General features: G+C 45.5%; 1 protein-coding gene across 1 annotated transcript; it reads right to left on the reverse strand.

Moving 5' to 3' along the window:
- Positions 1–11,593: 11,593 nt before the first annotated feature.
- On the reverse strand, positions 11,594–17,703 carry LOC103630686 (uncharacterized). Its single transcript, XM_008651740.2, has 2 exons — positions 17,462–17,703; positions 11,594–11,730 (listed from the first exon to the last, which is right to left on the reverse strand). Exons 1-2 carry the CDS (start codon positions 17,701–17,703, stop codon positions 11,676–11,678), a joined length of 297 nt encoding a protein of 98 aa, XP_008649962.1. The 3' UTR covers positions 11,594–11,675.
- Between the last annotated feature and the right edge of the window lie 5,611 nt (positions 17,704–23,314).

Below are 23,314 nucleotides of genomic sequence, written 5' to 3' on the forward strand. Positions count from 1 at the left end.
GGCACACGTGGGCATCGCCGCCCTTCTTCTTGTAGTATCTCTTCTTTTCTCTCCTCTTTCCCTTCTTGTCGTTGTCCTTGTCACTATCACTTGATAATGGACATTTAGCGATAAAGTGACCGGGCTTACCACATTTGTAGCACACTTTCTTGGAGCGGGGTTTGTAGTCCTTCCCCCTCCGTTGCTTGAGGATTTGGCGAAAGCTTTTGATGATTAAGGTCATTTCCTCATTGTCGAGATTGGAGGCGTCAATTGGTTGTCTACTCGGTGTAGACTCCTCCTTCTTCTCCTCTGTTGCCTTAAATGCCACTGGTTGCGCTTCGGACGTGGAGGGTTCGTCAAGCTCGTTGATCCTCTTTGAGCCTTTAATCATACATTCAAAGCTTACAAAATTCCCGATTACTTCCTCAGGAGTCATTAGTGTATACCTTGGATTACCACGAATTAATTGTACTTGAGTAGGGTTAAGGAAAATAAGTGATCTCAAAATAACCTTAACCACCTCGTGGTCATCCCATTTCTTGCTCCCGAGGTTGCGCACTTGGTTCACCAAGGTTTTGAGCCGGTTGTACATATCTTGTGGCTCCTCCCCTTGGCGAAGACGAAAACGACCGAGCTCCCCCTCGATCGTTTCCCGCTTGGTGATCTTGGTGAGTTCATCACCTTCGTGCGCGGTCTTCAGAAGGTCCCAAATCTCCTTTGCATTCTTCAACCCTTGCGCTTTGTTGTATTCCTCCTTGCTTAGAGAAGCGAGGAGTATGGTTGTGGCTTGGGAGTTGAAGTGCTCGATTTGGGCCACTTCGTCTGTATCATAGTTTTCATCCCCTACGGATGGTACCTGTGCTCCAAACTCAACAACATTCCATATACTTTTGTGGAGTGAGGTTAGATGAAATTTCATTAAATCACTCCACCTAGCATAATCTTCGCCATCAAAGGTTGGCGGTTTGCCTAATGGAACAGAAAGTAATGGAGTAGGTCTAGATGTACGAAGATAGTGTAAGGGGATCTTACTAAACTTCTTGTGCTCTTGGCGCTTAGAAGTTACGGACGGCGCATCGGAGTCGGAGGTCGATGTTGATGAAGTGTCGGTCTCGTAGTAGACCACTTTCCTCATCCTCTTGTGCTTGTCGCCTTTCCGATGCGACTTGTGTGAAGAAGATTTTTCCTTCTTCTCTTTGTGGTGAGAAGAAGAGGATCTTTTCTCCTTCCGTTTGGAGGAGTCCTTCTTCTTCTCCTTCCTCTTGGTGCGGGATTCTTCCGATGAAGTGCTCCCTTGGCTCGTAGTGGGCTTGTCGCCGGTCTCCATCTCCCTCTTGGTGTGATCTCCCGACATCACTTCGAGCGGTTAGGCTCTAATGAAGCACCGGGCTCCGATACCAATTGAAAGTCGCCTAGAGGGGGGGTGAATAGGGCGAAACTGAAATTCTCAAAAATAATCACAACTACAAGCCGGGTTAGCGTTAGAAATATAATAGAGTCCGCGAGAGAGGGTGCAAAACAAATCGCAAGCGAATAATCGAGTGAGACACGCGGATTTGTTTTACCGAGGTTCGGTTCTCTCAAACCTACTCCCCGTTGAGGAGGCCACAAAGGCCGGGTCTCTTTCAACCCTTACCCTCTCTCAAACGATCACTCGGACCGAGTGAGCTTTCTCTTCTCAATCACTTGGAACACAAAGTTCCTACAAGGACCACCACAAGATTGGTGTCTCTTGCCTCAATTACAAGTGAGTTTGATCGCAAGAAAGAATTAAGAAAGAAGAAAGCAATCCAAGCGCAAGAGCTCGAAAGAACACAAGCAAATCTCTCTCTCTAATCACTAGAGCGTTGTGTGGAATTTGGAGAGAATTTGATCTCTTTGGTGTGTCTAGAATTGAATGCTAGAGCTATTGTAAGTAGTTGGGAAGTGGAAAACTTGGATTCCATGAATGGTGGGTGGTTGGGGTTATTTATAGCCCCAACCACCAAACTAGCCGTTTGGTGAGGCTATGTGTTTGATGGCGCACCGAACAGTCCGGTGCACACCAGATATGTCCGGTGCGACAGCCACGTCACCAAAAGTCGTTGGGTTCGACCGTTGGAGTTCTGTCTTTTGGGCCCGCCTAGATGTCCGGTGGCGCAGAAATAGTCGTTGCCCCGCTGTTACACCGGACAGTCCGGTGTACACCGGACAGTCCGATGAATTATAGCGGAGCAGTTGAACTGAATTCCCGAGGCTGGCGAGTTCATGAGGCCGCTCTTCCTTGGAGCACCGGACATGTCCGGTGTACACCGGACAGTCCGGTGAATTATAGCGGAGTCGCCTCTGGAATTTCCCGAAGGTGACGAGTTTGAAGTTTGAGTCCTCTGGTGCACCGGACATGTCCGGTGGCGCACCGGACAGTCCGGTGCGCCAGACCAGAGGTGCCTTCGGTTGTCCCTTTGCTCTTTTGTTGAACCCAATACTTGGTCTTTTTATTGGCTAAGTGTGAACCTTTAGCACCTGTATAACTTGTACACTAGAGCAAACTAGTTAGTCCAATTATTTGTGTTGGGCAATTCAACCACCAAAATTAATTAGGGACTAGGTGAAAGCCTAATTCCCTTTCAGGTGGTAGTACCCCTGTAGGAACAGGGTTATTGGTGCCCGCCAGTCTTCGGTCATAATAAGGTTGACTATGCAGTGGCCCTCGCTGTCATTGGTTATTTGGAGCCCTTCGGGGCTCCGGACGGCTGGCGCGCCGATAACATGGTAGAACACGTCGGAGGGCAGGGACTCGCCTCTGGCAGCAGCCTTGGCCAATGCGTCGGCTTCTTCATTCTTGGCCTGGTCCACATGCTGCAAGATGAATCCCTTGAATTGTCTCTCGAGACTTCGGATGGCCGCGAGGTATTGCTTAAGTGTGGGGTCCTTTGCTGCATAGTCTTTCTCGACTTGGCCGGCGACTACCTTGGAGTCTGTTCTGATAATGCAGGTTGTGACACCAAGGGCCCTCAGCTTGCGGAGGCCGAGGATGATGGCTTCGTATTCTGCTATGTTGTTTGTACATCTGTCAGATTCCAGGGCGAAGCTGAGGCGTGCCGCGTATCTGTGCTTGACCCCGGCGGGTGAGGTGATGACTGCAGCGGCGCCTGCCCCAGCATGGCACCATGCGCCGTCGCAGTGGATCGTCCAAACCTTCTCTGCGAACGGGTCCGGCTGTGTTATTGGCCCAGTCCAGTCGACGACGAAGTCTGCCAGAACTTGTGACTTGATGGCTGTCCTGGGCTCGAAATTGATGTGGTAGCCGGAGAGTTTGGCCGCCCACTTGGCAATCCTGACCGATGCCTCCGGGTTTCTGAACAATTCACCTAGTCCCCGATCTGAGGTGACCCGGACCTTGAATGCTTCAAAATAATGGCGCAATTTGCGCGAAGACATAACAACTGCATAGACAATCTTCTCCAGTTCTGTCATGTTACATTTGGATGGTGTTAGCACTTCGGAGACGTAATAAACTGGGCACTGCCTGATCACGTCCTCAACTGTCTGCTCCTGCACCAGTGTCGCGCTGACCGCATGCGGCGAAGCCGCAACATAGAGCAACAGGGGTAGCGAAGAGTCGGGGCTTGTAAGGACTGCCAACTCCGACAGGTACTGTTTTAATGAGGCGAAGGCCGCTGCCTGCTCTGGTCCCCAAGCGAAGTCCTTTGCGCCACGAAGAGTTTTGAGGAAGGGGAGACTTCGCTCAGCGGATTTGGAGATGAATCTGTTGAGGGCGGCCAATCTGCCCGTCAGGCGCTGGACGTCTCTGGTTGACTGCGGGGGCGTCATGTTGATGATGGCCTGAATTTTGGTTGGGTTGGCCTCGATGCCGCGGTGTGATACCAGGTAGCCCAATATTTTCCCCTGGCGAACGCCAAAGACACACTTTTCGGGGTTCAGGCGAAGTCGTGCGTCCCGCATGTTCGCGAATGTCTCGGCGAGGTCAGCAAGATGGTCCTCCTTGCTCCTGCTGGCGACGACGATGTCGTCCACATATGTGAATATATTTCTGCCGACTTGCCCCTCGAGCACTGTTTTGGTAAGCCGGTAGAAGGTGGACCCGACGTTCTTGAGTCCCTCCGGCATTCTGATGAAGCAATATGTGCCGAAGGGTGTTATGAAGCTGGTGCTGGCCTTGTCTTCCTCCTTCATATATATTTGATGGTAACCGGAGAAGCAGTCGAGGAGTGACATGACTTCGCACCCGGCCGCGCTATCGACTATTTTGTCGATCCGAGGCCGGGGTAAGTTGTCCTTTGGGCAAGCCTTGTTGAGACTGGTGAAGTCGATGCACATGCGCCACTTGTCGCTCTTTTTCTGCACCATCACAACGTTGGAGAGCCACGTGGGGTAAGCCACTGGCTCGATAAACTTGGCTTCCAGGAGGCGATGTACCTCGGCCTTGGCAGCTTCTGTCTTCTCGTCGGACATTTTGCGGAGCCGCTGTTTTTTCGGTCTCACCGAAGGGTCGATTCCCAAGCTGTGCTCAATTATGGATCGGCTGACCCCGACCAGGTCGAGGGCGGACCAGGCGAAGACGTCTTTGTTCTTGGACAAGCAGCAGAGGAGCTTCTCCTCGTCATGCGAAGTGAGGTCTTCGCTGATGGTGACTGTCTGCTTGGGCGTGGCCTGGTCGAGGGGAACAGTCTTGGTCCCGTCGTTGCTCTGCAGCTGTGCCTTGTCGTGTTCTTTGTCGGTTGGGCTGGCGGACGCAGGGACCTCGCGCTGGGCCATGAGGCAGTGCACATTTCTTTGCCCGGGGACGAAGTCCCGCTCTATGTTGTGCGCAGTCTGCTGGTTGCCGTAGACCGTGATGGCGCCTAACGGACCTGGTATCTTCATGCACAGGTACAGTCCGTGAATGGCTGCCTCAAACTTGTTGATGGAGCCCCGGCCCATGATGGCGTTGTACGGATACACCATATCGACGATACCAAAGGTTATTTGCTCACTTCGGGCATTGGGTGCTACACCGAAGGAGAGAGACAGTTCTATTTTGCCGACAGGAAAAGTGCCCTTGCCGCCGAAGCCATACAACGGGTTGTCCGAAGGCTTGAGCAGGCTGTGGCTTATGCCCATGCGGTCGAAGGCATGGAGGAAAATGATGTCTGCTTGACTGCCATTGTCGACTAGGACTTTGTGCAGGTCCCAGCCTGCCACACTGCAGTTGATAACCATGGCGTCGATGTGGGGGGCGCTGCGCGGGTCGACGTCTCGGGCGTCGAAGGTTAGCGGTACATGGGACCACTTCGTCTGCACGACTGGACCGGTGATGGCGACGTGGTTGATGCTGCGGTAGTGGTCCCGCTTCTGCCGCTTTGTGTCGAAGTCGGTGCTGGACCCCCCAGTGATCATATGAATGACTTCGCGATACGACTGATCGACGAAGTCTTCTTGTTTTGGGGCGTGGGGGTGGGGGATGTTTTGTTGTTGGTGGTGTGGAGGTGGGGGTGGGGGAGGTACGATTTGTACTTCTTGGTGGTGTTGGTATGTGTGGTGTGGTGGATGCGGTGCGGGGGCATGGATGTATGGTGGAGGGGGTTGCTGATAAGTGTGCGCGACAACTCTAGGGTTGTCGGCTGGTTGCGCCCGTGCCATCCTGTCTCTGGTGGCCTTCGTCTCTGGGCAGTCTTTGGTTTGGTGGGCACAGTCTTCGCCGTGAAAAAGACAGTAGAATCGGCGCGGCGGCTGTGCGCATCCCCGGCCCCTACCGCGAGTTCCATTTCCGCGGCCCTGGGGGGGATATTCCTGGCGGCGAGGGGCGTCACCAGCGGGGTGCTGGTTGGCGATGTTGTGCACCTGCTGCTGATTGCGGCCGTCTCGACCGGAGTCTAGCTGCGGAGTTCTCGTCCACGTGCGGCTGGACTGTGGAGCATCTTTGGGTTTCCTCTGAGACTCGACTTTGCGCTAGTGGAGCTCTTCGGATTTGGCGTATTTTTCAAATAGCTGATATAGTTCCTAGATGTTCTTGGGCGGATCTCTGATGCAGTGGCTGTAAAGGACGCCGGCGTGAAGGCCACTGATGGCGTAGTGGATGGCGATCTGGTCATCGACCGAGGGCAGCTGTGACTTGAGTGTCAGAAACTTGTGGTAATACTCCCGCAGAGTCTCTTTTTCCAGCTGCTTGCAGAGTGAGAGTTCGGCCAAGGCGTCGGTGTCTGGGCGGTACCCTTGGAAGTTGAGCAGGAATTTGTCCCGGAGGCTTCTCCAGGAGTCAATGGACAGCGGGGGCAACCGGGTGAACCAGGTGAGAGCTGGGCCCTCGAGGGCGATGATGAAAGACTTGGCCATCGTGGCATCGTCCCCTCCGGAAGATGCAACGACGACCTGATAACTCATGATGTACTGTGCTGGGTCAGTGCTGCCGTTGTACTTGGGATAGGTCCCTGCCCGGAAGTTGACAGGCCAGGGTGTCACTTGCAGGTGTGGCGCCAGGGGACTTCGCTCGTCGAGGTAGTTGACCCCTTGGAATGGCGCGACGTGTGGGAAGGCGTGGTCGCGCTGGGGGAAGTGTAGGTCTTCCATTTGTACGCGTTGTTGCAGGGGTGGCCCGTGCTGCAGGCCGAGGTGGCCTTCGTGTATGTCTTCCAGTTGTGCGCGCTGTTGCAGGGGTGGCCCGTGCTGCAGGCCGAGGTGGCCTTCGCGCTGCATCAGCGCGATCTCCTGCTCGAGGTCCTGGGCCTTCTGCTCTTCGTCGCGTATCATTTGCCGCACCTTGGCTAGTGCAGACACACGTTGGCGCTTGGCCTCCAGTATCTCTTTTTGCCTCTAGAGATTGCGGTTCTTGATGCGCAAGGCGCGCAGCTGTAGCTGTTCTTCCGCTGAGACGCCGAGGACTTCGCCGTCCTCGGTGAGGTCTGCGCCCTCCGGTGGGGCGAAGCCTGGGGGAGGTTGCGGTTGTCCTTCAGGGCCGGAGGTGCGGAGGGCGTCGTCTTCAGTAGCCTCTTGGTGGGTGGAGTGGCTGAGGGCGAGGGCCTTGCCCTTTTTTGCGGCCAGCAGTGCTGCCTTCGCAGCCTCGTCAGCCTTCGAGCTATCTTTCTTGGGTGCCATCACGGGTGGTTTTTTCGTAGCACGAACGGTGGGCGACAAATGTTGGAACTTGCTCACTGGTGCAAGTTGATCCAACGGGGAGTGTAGTAACGCAAACAGGGTTTTTGCTCGAGATGGCAATAGCTCTGTTAATCTAGCCTCTCAAGGGCACTATGCGGGGGTATTTATAGGTATCTGAGTGCCCAGCGCCGTGTGTTAAGGACGCATGTGCCCTCAGACACCTAGGTTATCCCCGGAATATTCCCATAAAGCGGGGTTACAAACCGTAATTACAGGGAGGCCTTTACAGATTAGGCCCGTAACGCACAACGGCCACGCAGGGCCTGTTACAATGGGCCGGATCACACGCGGGCCTCCATTCTGGACGGGGTCGCAAGATGAGGCAACCTCGTCACAGGTCTTCGTCCGGTGGCGTATGAGGCGAAGGGTAAGTCTGCCCGTTGTCTTGTCTCCGTTGGTGCAGCGAGGACGGCGAAGGCCTCGAGCGAAGGGTGGCGTCTTCGCCTTCGCCCCAACACCTTACATGCAATTTCTTTTGTTTGAATAATGTTTTCAACTTAAATTCCTTTTTTTGCATGTGTGACATTTATTCTCCATAATATTTTTCTATGGATCTGACTTATAAGTCATTTTCATAAACCAATGTCAAAGATGAATCCATGTTTCTTACTTAGAAACCCCGAACAAACACCACTAGCACGAGGCGCTCGCGTTGGCGTCGCTCATCGACGACGAGAAGAAACCTGGCGACTGCCAGTTCGACCTCTGGAAGCAGTCCTACGTGGCCCCATGCGCCGCTGTGTACGGCAAGCTCCGGCGCAGCCACCGCTTGGATGCAGTCCAGAGTGGCTACACCACGCTGTCCATCGTCAAACATGGGGACCTCATAGTCGTCGCCAATGCCGAAGACTCTCGGGTTGTTCTGGACACCGCAACCGACGACGATGCCATCACGACGTCCAGCTCATCATCCACCTGAAGCCCAACCTGCCACGTAAGTCGCTACTGACTGCCCATGAATTCTTGTGCGCTGGGATGCCGACCATTGTTGTTGTTGTGTGAGTATCCTCGAACAAGATGTATGCAGAGGAGTAGCACATCCGGTAGTGCAACGACCAGGTATACTACCCGCTGATGAGCCAGGGGTGCACTTCATTTGGCAGCCCAGCCAAGAGTCATCGGTACTCACCATGTCGCGCGTGTTCGACGACTACTATATCAAGGATTGTGGCATCATCTCGGCGCCGGAGGTGAGCAGAGGAGGACCGACAACAATGACTACTCGCCATCGTCGGGGTAGCTTTTGTGTCGGTCTGCCTTTAATTCTCTTCGCAACACACACTTGCATTTTTTGTTTAAGCAAGCGTGTATGGTGGTGCGTGCCTAATGACTAACGATGTACGACGGAACTTCTAACGGCAGGTGTGGCACATGCTCTCCAATGATGAGACCATGCAAATCATGACATATATCGAAGTCTGCATGATACTGATGGTTGCAATGTAGTGGTGAAACAACTAAATTAAAATAACAAAATTTATATATGGCTAGGATCACAAATGGATTATGAAATATTTTCTTATAACAATATAAGACACATTTTGTAATAAGTTATCATGATATTATATGTTTCCGTTGTAACGCACGGGTACTCACCTAGTATGCAATTAGTCTTATGACTAAATTATATTTAATACTTATACTTACTATTTAAACCTAAGATGAACTAAATTTTAGTTGGGACCACTGGAGTAGATACGGAAGGACAAGCCGGCTAGAAGTTAATTTATTTTAAGAGTGAAACAGGTAATACCTCCGTTCTTAAATATATGACGCCGTTAACTTTTTTAAAATTTCAATCACTCGTCTTATTCAATAAAAATTATGAAATATTATTTATTTTGTTATAATTTATTTTATAAATTAAGGTAGTTTGATCGTAACTTAAAATTTTAGATTTTCGAATAAATATTTCAAATAATACGAGTGAACAAAGTTTTTTTAAAAAATAATGATATCATATATTTAAAAATAGAGATGAAAACGGGACAGGAAATTCCCGTATCGTTCCGTTTCGAATACTGTTTTTTTCGGATCGTTTTCAAATTATTCAGGAATCGATTAGAAACGGTACGAAAACGATTTAGCTAGTTTTCGATCGTTTTCGTATTTTTCGTTTTCGAGTCGTGCTAATACCGTTTTATATAATATGAGATAGATTTAGCATATAATTTATTTAAGTCCTAGATTTTTGTTGTGTTCAAGTGAATGAATAAGCGAAAAGCAAATGTTATAATTACTCTAACTAATATGAATGATGAAAAAGAGTTGTTTGTGTATTTCTAAATCTTAAAAATTAGGTAATACACCACTTTATTATGTTTTTGATAAAACTATAAAATAGTTATCTTTTCGACTATGCTTTATCGTTTTTGATCGTTTTCGAATAACCGACAATTCCGATCTCGTATTTCGACCGTTGATTTTCGTTATCGTTTTCATCCCGACCAAAAAAATATGAAAACAAAAACAGTTTAACTGTTTTTTCGATCGTTTTCTACCGTTTCTATCCCTATTAAAAAACGGAGGGATTACCATATACAAGAGGACTCGTTTGACGTTTGTCCTGTACTCCAGTGTCCAGGTCGGAATAGACGAATAGTAGTATTCAGACGGAAAACCAAATTTCTTCTCGCGCGCGCGCGTTCTCTCTCTTTTCGAAATCCATGCATGCATGCGTCGCTAGAAATCTCAACAAACCCTGCGACCAAGGTGCAGGAATCGCGTTCGCGTCGCGTTCGGGCGACGGGCATCTATTCGCGAATGCCATGCCATCATCCAGACCGCGGTCTCGCAGGCTATATATCTAGCGCGTTCACCAAACAGGCAAGCCAAGTGGAAGCGGGTCGGAGGCCGGCCGGGTGGATGGCGGACAAGCCGGGCGACTGGTTGACCCTCGGCAATGGCGGTCGCTCCTCGTCGGGGCTGACCAGACCGAGGACCGCCGACGCCCAGGAGGGCGGCGAAGACTTCCTCGAACTGTCACTCGGCTCCATCTACAACAACCCGTCGTCGTCGTCTCTGGCCAGCGACGACAGCGCCTCCTCGCCGCTGGACGCGCCTCACCTGCGCCTGCTAGTGGCGCTACGGCATTCGTACTGGGCATTGCTTCCTCGGAGGTTACCGTGGCCGCCGCCGACGGCGACAGCGATGGCCATGTACTCATGCGTGATTCTGAGCCTGCGGGTCAGGATGAAAACAGTAATTATTCGGATATCAATTATTTTTTGTCCTTTTTTCTTTGTTTGTATGTAATTGGAATATAGAATCTGCTATATACATTTATATTTTTGTTTTTAATATTAAACTTGTAAAGATTGATAAAAGAAAAATTTTAAATTTATCATATTTTTAAAGTGATAGATATAAAAATTGGTATAGAATTAGATACAAATGAGCGTAAAGATTCATAAAAAATCTTAAATTTATCATATTTTCAAAGTGATAGATATAAAATTCGGTCGATTCTTTTTACATCTTTTTGCTGTAAGAGCAAATAATGTGTAAGACAATTTATGTAAAATTTATTTTCCAATATCAAATTTTATATGTATCTATTTTAAATATATAATTATTCTAATAATTCGGATCACAACTTTCATCCCTAGCCTCGGCGCCTGTACCTCGATTGTCAAAAGCGCCTCACAACATACTCCGCGGCGGTGCTAGTGATGACGCAGACTCGGACGGCACGCCGCCGCTGTTCCCGTGGGCGGCCAAGACTGCGGCGGGCGTGCAGCTGACGCTCGCCGAGCTCTTCGAGCGAGGGATCGCCACCGTTGAGGGCGAGGTACGCTGCAATCGTTGCTTCGTCGGGAAGACCGTGTCCTACGATATCAGGGCCAAGTTCGAGGAGCTGTCCAGCTTTATCGTCGGCAACCTGGAGACCATGATCGACCGCGCGCCGTCGGAGTGGATATCCCCGACGTTGCCGGACTGTGACAAGTGCGGACAGAAGAACGGCTTGCGGCCTGTGATCGCGGATGACAAACGAAAGATCAACTGGATTTTTCTCTTGCTCGGCCAGACGCTGGGTCTCTGCACATTAGACCAGCTCAAGCACTTCTGTGCCGTCACCAGTCAACATCATACCGGCGCCAAGGACAGAGTCCTCTACTCCACCTACATGGAGCTCTGCAACCAGCTGTGCCCTGGTGGCCCATTTGACGTTTTTTTTGACAATGGGATACCCCCTATTTCATTAAGAAATAGAAATCAAACATAGTTCTTACAGGATTCACGACAAACCAACAGTCACAAGCCGATAAGCCTACCACAATATCAGCTACACAAAGTATTAAACCCAACAGAAGGAATACGGCCAACCAACAAAAGACCGACAGTCTAACAGATAACACTGAATATCTACAAAGGATATGCCCCAAAAGCAGCCAGGAACATCACATCACCAGGAATGACAAGAACGCTAGTTTTTATCTACCAAAAGCAGACACACTGTATACATCCAGAAGCAAAAGATGCATGAGCAGCAGCAAAATGTCACTGGAGACGCCTGTCAACCGGCTTCCAACCATGGGCCTTGCTGTAGATATCACTTGTTATCTTTCGAATTCTGCGGCTTCCTTGTTCCACCAGTCTTTTTCCCTTCTTTGTCTGTCGAATAGACCAAGCATCAATCCAATAACAGCAGGAGAAAATCACATTAGATGGATCATCAATCAGCCTAGCGTTGAAGCAGCAATCATTACGAGTACGCAAAATAGACCAAACAACAGCACCACATCCAAAAAGAATCAGTTTCTTTTCAGGATTATGAAAACTGTCAATCCAGGGACCAAAGAGGTCAGCTGAGTTTTTAGGGGTAGAAGACAGTTTGAAAGCAATTTGGATGATTCTCCAAATGAATCTGGCCACAGGACAATGAAAAAATAAGTGATCTATGGATTCTAATAATCCACAAAAGTTACAGGCCGTATTCCCGTGCCAGTGCCTTTTAACCAAATTGTCTTTGGTCAAAATCTTATTATTTCTGACCAACCATAAGAACACTTTAATTTTTTGCGGAAGTCTGGTTTTCCACATAAAATTCACAGGAACCACAATTCTGGAATTATTTAACATTTTGTAAAAGGATTTTACCGAATAACCTTTGCACCCCAACAGCCAATTTGAAGAATCAGCATTCCCAGAAAGCGAGGCCTGGCTACACTGATCCATAAGGTCACTATAGGCCTCACCTAAAGCACCAATAAGTCTTCTTCTGAAAGTCAGCAACTGAAAATTAGAGGAGACAACCTTATGAACAGTGATATCTTTATCATAAGCCACCTCAAACAAATTAGGGTATTTGTCAGCCAGCGTCATATTGCCACACCAAATATTTTTCCAAAAACTGGAACTCTTACCATCACCAATCTTTATTTTGCAGTATTTATAATATTTGTCTCGAACCGAGAGAATACCTTTCCAGAAATGAGAATCTGAAGGTCTATCCTTCACCGAAATAATAGGTTTATTCTTAATGTATTTGCTTTTTATAATGGATTGCCACAAACCACTAGTATTTTCTAGTCTCCAAATCCATTTAGCCAACAAAGCTTCATTCATTTTTTGCAAATCCAAAACACCAAGACCGCCCATATTTTTAGGGGAGCAGACTAAATTCCAAGCAGCCAAATGATATTTTTTCTGATCATGCCCACCCTGCCATAATAATATTTTCCTGAAGATATCCATTTTTTTTAACACAGCTTTGGGGCATTTATACAGGGAAAGCATATACAGGGGAACGTTGGTGAGACTGCTGTTAAGCAAGACTAACCGACCTCCCAAACTAAGGAACCGACCTTGCGAGGAGCCCAATTTGTTATCAATCTTTCCAACTATGGGATCCCACAAAGATTTGCACAATTTTTTGTTATCAATAGGAACCCCTAAGTATTTCATAGGAAGACCACTGGGAGGACAGGTGAAGATATCAGCATATAGATGTTCTCTATTGCAGGCATTTCCCAGGCAGATAATTTCACTTTTATGAAAATTAATTTTTAAGCCAGAAATCTGTTCAAAGATACAAAGAATAAACTTCAAATTTCTAGCATTTTCCAAATCATCCTGAAACAGAAAAATGGTGTCATCTGCATATTGAAGACAACAGCAGCCACCAGTGACAATATGAGGAATAAGACCTTTGATAACACCTTCATCCTTGGCTTTTTGGATCAGACAAGCAAGACCATCAGCAGCCACATTAAAAAGGAGGGGGGAGAAAGGATCACCTTGGCGAACACCTTTATGAGTTTTAAAGTAGGGCCCAACCACATCATTAGTTCGGATAGCAACTTTGCCACCTTTCACAGTCTTCAAAACCCAATCACTCCACAAATCTCCAAACCCTTTTTTTATCATCATATTATGAAGAAAATTCCAATTAACCTTGTCATAAGCTTTTTCAAAATCGACTTTGAAAATAACCCCATTCTGTTTCTTCCGTTTAACTTCATGAATAATCTCATGCAAAGAAAGAACACCATCCATAATATATCTTCCTTTTATAAACCCATATTGGAGGTCACTAATCACAGAAGTAATGCAACGAGCCAATCTGTTAGTAAGAACTTTGGTAATGATTTTGTAGCAAACATTAAGCAAGCAAATGGGGCGAAAAGCTTTAATATCAGTCGCATCAGGGACCTTAGGAATAAGAGTGACAATACCAAAATTAAGTCTTTCAATGTTGAGAGAGCCATCATGAAAAGCTTTAAAGAGATTGAACAGATCACTTTTGATCACATCCCAAAACTCCTGAAAAAATTCAGAAGGGAAGCCATCGGGGCCCGGTGCACTATTGTGTTTCAAAGCAAACACCACATCTTTGATCTCTTCCAAAGAAAAATGGTTGGTGAGAAGATTTCTATCACCCTCCCCCAGCTGTTTCATGTCCAAGTTATTCAAAGAAATATTCGAATCACGGGAAGGACCAAAGAGATCTTTGTAAAAGGAAGTCGCCAACTGATTAATGCCATGATCATCATGAGCCACAATATCACCATGAGAAAGAGTCAAGATTTTCAACTTCCTTTTTTTGTGTCTAGCCATCAAATGAAAATACTTGGAATTCTCATCACCCTCTAATAAGAATTTATCCCTAGCTTTTTGTCTAAGGCTAATGTTTTCCTCATCAACAATCTTCCTGAGATTAGATTCCAAATCTAATTTCATATATCTGTCAGCATCCGAAAGGCCAGACATCTCACTGGCCTTATCCAGAATATCAATTTTTTCAATCAAGTTTTTCTTCAACTTTTTGTAGTGACCTACCATATTACTGTTCCAACCTTTAAGCTTCTGACGCAGACGTTTCAATTTTATTTTCCAAACATCAAGACTGTTGGACACACCAACCGGAAGAGTCCAAACATTTTCCACTAATTTGTGAAAATCAGGCCTAATCTTCCAACACAGCTCATAACGAAAATCCTTACGCACCATGGGCAGGAAATCAGTGTGAAGGCAAAGGGGAACATGATCCGAAAAGGATCTATTTAACCCGATAACACTAATATTATTATAAGCAAGGTCCCAGTCAGGACTGGCCAAAAATCTGTCAAGTTTTTCAAAAGTAGGATCATTACGATTGTTAGACCATGTGTATAGTCTATTTTTCAGATCAAACTCAACTAGACCATGATGATCTATAATACTATTGAACAGAAAACTCCATTTGCTGAGGGTACCAGGTTTATTTTTTCCTCAGCTTTCCTGAGAATATTGAAATCACCACCAATAAGCATGGGGACCTGGCTTCTCGAACAAACTGCAGACAATTCACTGAGAAAGCGAGATTTGTGCTCATTTTGGGCAGCCCCATAAACGTTAACGAAATTCCAAATAAAATTTTTTCCTCTGTGGAGGACAAGGGAGCGAGTTAAGAATTCACCCGCATCAAATTCTCTAACATCAAACACCTCAGAATTAAAACCCACTAAAAGACCTCCCGATCTCCCATTGGGAGGAGAGGAGAACCAGGCAAAAAGCTTGCTACCCGCGAGCGAGGACAGAAGAGAGTCATTAAAATGTTCTTTTTTAGTTTCTTGTAAACCAACGAAGTCAATTTTCTCTTCCCTAATGATTTCCCTCAGAAAATCAAACTTAGAATCGCGACCCAAACCCTGACAATTCCAAATAAGTCCTCTCATGATTTAAAACGGATCAGGAGGGAGGTCAGAACAGACAGACTCCCCTTTTTTCGTAGATGAACCTCTACTTTTAGGGGAAGCCTTTTTTTTAATCGTTTTTTTCCGATGCTTAATTTTCCTACCTTTTCGTAAAACCATCACATCAAGTAAGTCCTGATCAATATTCAGGTCAGAATCATCATGGACACTACTATCCATATTTATGTGATCAACAGGGGAAGGGACCTCCACATTTGGGGTCATTTTATTTTTGCAAGCTTGGAAGGCCAAAATTTTCCTGGAACGTTCCAGATCTTTGATCAACTCCAAATTATCAATGACATCAGAGTCAGAGGGGCCCAAAGAAACTCCAAGTTTACAAGCTAAATCTATCAAATCATCATTATTAGAATCAAGCAAAGAAAAGGAATTAGAACACATACCTTTATTGAGGAAGGCATCCTTGGCTTCTGCTCTGTATATCGCTTTATCAGCCACCTTCACCTCATCATTCTTCTCCAACCTAGAGCTTTTTCTGACGCCACCAGCCGTGTTAGCAGGCAAGTCCAGAGGCTTTTTGTTCTTCCCTTCAATAACCATCTCATCATTGGGGGGAATCGAGATCATAGCACCAATTTTTGACTGAAAATCAGTTGGATCTTCCTCCATATCCTTAGCGAATTCTTCCAATTCTTGAGAGCTAAGCAGATCATCTTCATTTGGATCAAAATCCACCTTCTCATCAGAAAGGTTATCAAGTTTCTGCTCATCATCAGACATATCTTTAGAAGGCACAAGATTAGGGTCAGACATTTTGGCAAACTCTTTGCCTTGAGAAGAAGACTCCCCAATTTTGAGAATAGGATTAGGCTCCTCTTCGGGGGTAACATCATCCAGATTCTTGGGTTTTTTCCCAGATTTATCAAAGAGTGGATCATTAGATCCATGAATTTGAACCGAGGCTCTCTTACCCAAATTCACAGAATCATCATTCCATCCTTCATCACAAATAGACTCAATTCTAAAGAAGATATCATAAAGAAAAGGCTTGACAGCCACTTCCACCACAGGAGGGATCATAGCCACACTTTTAATGTGGATTTTAAATCTCACAATATCATCAGAATCCAGAGACATAAGGTCAACTTCCTCCACAGCGCCTATCATTGAACCAATTTCACAGATAGATTGGTAATTCTGTAATTCCTCAGGGACATTTTCAGCAATAACCCACACAGTATGGAGTCTAGATTTAGGTTTGGCCCTAGAACTCCAAGGCACAACAGTGATCTTGGCCCCAGACATCTTCATTTTCAGCTCCGGGAAGCTTATCATTTCCTCAAGACGTTCTTGGGAGGGAAACTGCATCAGAAATCCTGAATGGCATTTGGTAGCTTTCCACCTCTTGTTCCAAGGGAAGTGAAACCCGAAATCTCTCTCAAGATCTACAGCTGAGACAAGTCCCTCAACCACTTTAACCAGACCGATGAAAACCCTTTTTGGCTTTTTGATCAAAGGTTTAGCGAAGTGAGACAGATAAAACCCTAAACCATCAGCAGCCAAACCAACAATGGGCATGGTGGGTTTGTTTTGCTTAGGAAGAACACAACGAGAAGTGACATGTGTCTCCTTGCGGCAAATATCACACCACAAAGCGTTAAAACAATTTCTAGCATGATGTCCTTCAACACCACATTTTTGACAGAACGCAGGGCGAACGAGATCGAGATCTTTCTTCAAAGGAACAGGGGAGACAGAAGGGTTACCTGGTTGATTTCCCTCAACAGGATGAGGAGACAAGACACCCTTCTGCTGCTCAGACTTGCCGATATTAGGCTTAAGCTTCCAGCTAAGGTTTCTTGGTCTGTTCCAAGGATGAGAACCTTGCGGCTTCTCCGACGGACCCCAACGATCCCATTGGGAGTTCTGGGGGTTCTCTCCTTTCGGATCCATAGCAGCGATATTCGCAGGGCAACGAAGAACACCAGAACCCAGACGCGGCCACTCCTCCTCAACTACCGGAGGACGAAAGGACGAAACGCACCAACCCCCACCAAAACTAGACCTCACCGAAGACGGGAGAGACCAGAGGTGCGAGAGGAAGGCGGCACAGTGAGGAAAAGAATGCGCACCAACAAAATCCAGAGGAAACCCTAGCGAGGGAGAGGGTTTTGCGGGCGGAGAAGACAACAAACGAGACGACTCACCCGAGAGAGGAAGCAGACGCGAAGAGACCGACGACACCCCTGGACTCCACCCGATCCAAGGAAAACGCGCCTTCAGGGGCCGCTCCGCTGAAAGCATCGGGATACTGTATCCCTGGGCCAGGGAACGGCACGAAGAAGACGGCCCAACAACAGGAGACCGAGTCCCGCACCGCTGCAAGCCAAGCGACGGAGAAAGGAGAACGCCAGAGGAAGAAGAAGCGGCCCAGGGGACCGAGCGCCATTTTTTCTTTTTTCCTTTGCGTCTCATCCTCCCATCCAAGCCTGCCTGGCTTCGAATCGAACTATCGAAGTGATTTCCTTTTTTTAGGAGAAATCTGTGTTTATTCAGTCTCAATCTTTCGTTCTTCCGATGGGTTAGAAACCAGCTTAGAAAACTTAGTCATGTTTGAGTTGGCCCATTTGACGTAGCGTCGATAAGGAAAAACAGGGCTCATCCGTATGCTTAAAGTTAATTTCTATGCTAGTTGTTTTTTCTTTCTTTAGTTTGTCATATATTTGATTAGCTGGTATGCCATATTATCGTAAATAACTATGCAGCTCCTCACAATGTTTTGTTTTAGTCTAGCTGCAGAACTATCTTTCTTCGTTAGAAGAGACAATGTCGTTTTGAATTACTAGTACAATATCCATGCGCTGTGACGGTTGTCATATACTCCATCCGTTTCTTTTTAATTGTCGCTGGGTAGTTTAATTTTGCACTATCCAGCGACAACTAAAACGAAACGAAGGGAGTATTTGATTAGCTGATATGCCATCTTATTGTAAATAACAATTTGTCATGTTTTGTTTTAGTCTAGCTGCACTAGTATCTCTCTTTATCAGAAGAAACAATGTCGTTTTCAATTACCAGTAGAAGCAAGCGAGCAACCGGCAATGCAGCTCCTCACGATTTATCATGTTTTGTTTTAATCTAGCTGCACTGATCATCAAAAGAAACATTATCGTTTTCTTACCGATACGATGTTTCTGTATGTTTGCTATCTTGTGTATATTTATTCACTTTCACTTACATCGAGACAAGGAAGCAAGTGCAGGTGCTTTCGAACAGCAGCAGGGGTGCAGACTTCGCTAAACACAAACTAGCTTAGTTTCTAACTAGATGTATGTCCATGCGTTATTAAGGAGTAAACATGTTATGATAAGATACATTGATGTATAGAAGTATTGATTGTTGTTCTATATTCTTGTTAGCATCTTTTATGGCTTCATGATTTGAATTGGTCAAGGTGGATAGAGCCATGTACTAATAATTTGTTTCTATGATTAATTGATGTGCAAGAACATTGAAAATTGCATGGTCAAAAAAGGCAGTTGCTTTAGTTATAAATTATCCCAGATTTCTGTTTGAATCAATGAACTAAATGGAGAATTATAAGCATTCAAGTCCCTAAAAGCTATATTTATGGATGGGTGTTTATATCATGAGAAACTTGCAAAAATAGCAGAGTAGGGTGTTTAAGTTCTTAGGTTCTTGGATATAAGTGGAGTACGCCTGTAAAATTTAATGACTTGTCACGTAAATCTACTCTTTTACAAAAGTGATGCATACGAGATTAGTAATTAAATATCATCTAGTAGGAAGCTGGCTTAACATGTCAATAAAAAATTTCATAAATCTCTCACAATTTTCAAGGCACATATTTGTTAAACTTGCACAACAATGATTCGATTGAAATCATTTGATGTGAACGTCGTCATTGTAAACTATGATTTGGGCAGCAACAATCATTATTGCTTCCAGTTGTAACTGAAAGGGAAATAGGCTTTAAACCTTTTCCTAAATGATTTTGGTGGTTGAATGTCCAACACAAACAATTGGACTAATTAGTTTGCTCTAGATTACATGTTCTACAGGTGCCAAAGATTCAACTCAAAACCAATAAAAAGAACAAGACAAGGTTCAAAACAAAGGAGCAAAAAGAAACCGAAGTGCTCCCTGGTCTGGCACACCGGACTGTCCGGTGTGGCACCGGACAGTGTCCGGTGCACCACCGGACAATGTCTGGTGCACCAGGGAGGATCGCCTTCGAACTCTTCACCTTCGGGTTTCTCAGGCGCAGTCCCACTATAATTCACCGGACTGTCCGGTGCTCCACCGGACAGTGTCCGGTGCTCCAGAGAGAAGCGGCTCCAAACTAGCCAGCTTCGGGAAAACGGGAGGACGCTCCGCTATAATTCACCGGACTGTCCGGTGTAGCACCGGACTGTCCGGTGTGCCAGCGGAGCAACGGCTACCTCGCGCCAACGGTCGACTCTGACAGTGAACAGTGAGCAACAGTACACGCGACAGAAGTCAGAGCAGAGAATCAGAGAGTCACCGGACTGTCCGGTGTGCACCGGACTGTCCGGTGCCACATGAGGACAAAGCCTCCAACGGTCGACCAGCTCCAATCTCAACGGATAGGATGACGTGGCTGGCGCACCGGACATGTCCGGTGTGCACCGGACTGTCCGGTGCACCATACGCCAGCAGACTTCTCCAACGGCCATATTTTGTTTGGTGGCTATAAATACCACCCCAACCAGCCACTTCAAGTGAGGGAGTCCAAGCAACATTCCAAGTCATCAAGTTGACATACTCAAGTCCTCCCAACCACATATATTCATTGATACATCCTATACACAAGATCTAGCCCACTACAACCAACACAAGTGCCACAAAAAGAGAGAGCGAGCAATTGAGAGCTACTCAATTGAGTTTAGCCCTAGTGCCTTGTGAGATACATTGAGAGATAGTGTGTGCTTCATCCTTGTGTTCATTTGTGCGTGGAGTTTTGACTCCCATTCGAACTTCCTCCAAAGTGTTGGAGGCTTGTAAAAGCTAGCAAGAGACACCAAAGAGTGTGGTGGTCCTTGCGGGATCGAGAGTGATCCTTGAGAAGAAGAAGAGCTCACCGATCCTTGTGTGATCGGTGGAGAGAGGGAAAGGGTTGAAAAAGACCCGTCCTTGAGTGGACTCCTCAACGGGGACTAGGCCTTCGAGGGCCGAACCTCGGTAAAACAAATCACCCGTGTTCATTGTGTTTTTGCTTGTGATTTGATTACTTTCCCTTACTCTAAGTTCTCTTGCACTATTCTTTGCTCATATCATTTGGTGTTGCCTCAAGTTAAATTCTCATTTAGTGAAGCAACACTCCGCAAGAAAGAACTTGAGTTATTGCTCTTTTCATCTAAGCCCTCTTGCTTGACTATCCATATATCTAGTAGTTGTATTGATTAGTACTTCCGCATTATTTGAAAGCAACATTATTTACAGCAAAGGACTTAGCCTTTTATACTCCGATATTTGTTCATCTTGTTCTAACCACTAATCAAGGGATCTAGTTGGGGGATAAAGTTTAAATTTTCAGGTTTCGCCTATCCACCCCCCCCTCTAGGCGACTTTCAATTGGTATCAGAGCCAGGCACTTCATCTTGAGTCTAACAACTCGAAGTGATGGCTCGTAGAAGATCCCAAAAGAACAAGAAGTCCAAGGAGAACAAGGAGGTAACTCTTGAGATATTACTTTCCGATTGTTCTAATTATGTTTCTTGGTCCACTAGAGTGATAAATGCTTTTAGAACCATAGATCCACAATTAGAACAAATTTTAGACAAGAGTATTATTCCTCTTAACTATGCTAGGGAAAATGCCTCCGAAGAAGATTTAAGATGTATACGCTTAAATTATCTAGCTTATGACATCTTAAGTAAATCCCTTAGCAAAGAAGATTACCATGCCTTCATAATAAAATATGACAAACCCATTTGTGATGTGCATGATATTTGGAGTAGAATTAAAAGCAAATTTAATAAGTCCAAACATGATAGTTCATTTTGTGCTTCTACTTCCTTTGGTCCTTGTGATACTAACCCTTGCAAGGAAGAAGAAGAAAATGAACGATGGAGACCAAACGATGAATCCACCTCTCCAAAAGGTTTGTCTTCCCATTTCAATTCCTACATATGTTGTGTGGCTAATGAAAATGATAGCGGAAGCACAAATGAGGATGAGGAGGAAGAAAGGAGCTTTGTGCAACTCTACGCTCGCCTAAGCCAAGAAGATAAGGCGGTCATGCTCAAACTTCTAGAAAGAGCGAGAGAGCAAAGCGAAGCTCGTCAAAGGCTAGAAGATATTCTCTCCATGAAAATGCTACACTTTGACAAGTTGACTAAAGAACATGAGGAGCTAAAGTGCTCTCATGTTGATTTGGTCCAAAGGTATGAAACTATTTCAATTGAGCAAGATAACGCTTTACATTGTATAGCTCAATTAGTAAATAAGAATACCTTGCTTAAGGACCAAGAAGAAAAGCTAAAAATTGAAAATCTAGCTTTTCAAGAAAAATATGATATGCTCATATGCTCTCATGAAAATCTTAGAGATGATCATATCATATTAAACATTGCTCATGAGGTTGTAATAGAAAACTTAAAATCTCAACAACCTCACTCATGCACATGTATTCAAATAGAAACTATATTACCATGTGCTAATGCTTGTTGTCCGTCGACAAGCAAATCTTCCTTTGAGCTAGAATTTGCAGGAACAAATGATGATACCTATCAAAAGCTCAAAGAAGAAAATGAGAGGCTAAAGATGAGCTTGACACAACTTAAAGGGAAGTGCATTGCTCGACCTTCTCAAGATAACCGTGATCACATGGTGAAGAAGCTTGAGACGGGAACAACCGAGGCATGCACTACATCCCTTGAAGAAAATGTCAAGGACTTGAGGATTGCCAAGAGGAAGAAACAAAAGATGAAAATCAATACCTCTTCCAAAAGCCTCAACCGTGCCTCCATACAAGGTAACATCCAAGGTAATAATCAAGCCACACTTCACACTAAGAAAAATAAGAAGTGTAGTGAATGCTTTGAAGAGGGACACTTGATTAGGTCATGTCCCTACATTAAAAAAGGCTTGATTATTAACAAGGATGATAGACTTTGTTTTAAATGCTCAAAGAAGGGACACTTAATCAAATCTTGTCCCCATTTGAAACAAAAAGGCATAGGGTTAGAAAAGAAAGTTTTTACTAACCATGTAGCAAGCGACAAACAAGGAAAGAAGAAATTTTCAAGACTTCAAAAACGCCTATGCTACACATGCCGGAAAAAGGGACATCGATGCAAGGATTGTCCCATTGGTAACAACCCCACCTCTAGCTTGTCAATCATTTCGCATGTAACTAGGGAACCCAAAATTGCAACTTGTGCTAGAAAGGTAACAAGTTTACCAAGCGCTAACACAAAGGACTTTTGGGTTCCTAGATCTTTGTTTACTAATCTTAACGGACCCATCAAGCGATGGGTACCAAAATATACTTGACAAGCTTTGCAGGAAGAGGAGATGGTATGAAGCTTTGGGGTGCTTGAGGGAGTTAATTCAATTCTTAACAACTCAAGCTATCAATCTTCAAATGATCTACATAGTCTAAATTAACCCAAGGTTACTTCAATTTATTATATTCAAAACCCATATCATCTCGGGAAGATATTAATGTGTAGGAAATAAAGAATCATCATGTGCGGAAATTCAAGACCTACAACATGGAGGAATGTCAAAGGATGGTAACACTTATGCTTTTAAGTGCAAGTATCTTAAATTGTCTTTTCTTATGTGTCTTGTGTAGTCACATAGGAAAAGGAAGCACTGAAGATGTTTTTAAAATTATGTCGCCATTCTTTGAAGAAATTCCTCTCATATGGTAGATTGCATATTCTTCATTTCTATATTATGGCAATATACATGCTTTAAAATTGTTGCAAGTTCCCATGGCATGTTTTACTTTAATTATCCTATTATTGCCATGATCTAGATATAGAAGAAGTTTCCATGTTCTTAAAAGA

The sequence above is a fragment of the Zea mays genome, chromosome 6 (genome assembly GCF_902167145.1).
Source record: "Zea mays cultivar B73 chromosome 6, Zm-B73-REFERENCE-NAM-5.0, whole genome shotgun sequence".
NCBI lineage: Eukaryota > Viridiplantae > Streptophyta > Magnoliopsida > Poales > Poaceae > Zea > Zea mays.

Excerpts from the sequence above, each read along its gene's own strand:
- LOC103630686 (XM_008651740.2), bottom strand. The coding sequence starts at position 17,703 with ATGGCGCTCGGTCCCCTGGGCCGCTTCTTCTTCCTCTGGCGTTCTCCT. Across the intron at positions 11,731-17,461 it reads GCGTCTGCTTCCTCTCTCGG|ACAAAGAAGGGAAAAAGACT; the intron begins GTGAGTCGTCTC and ends TCTATTCGACAG.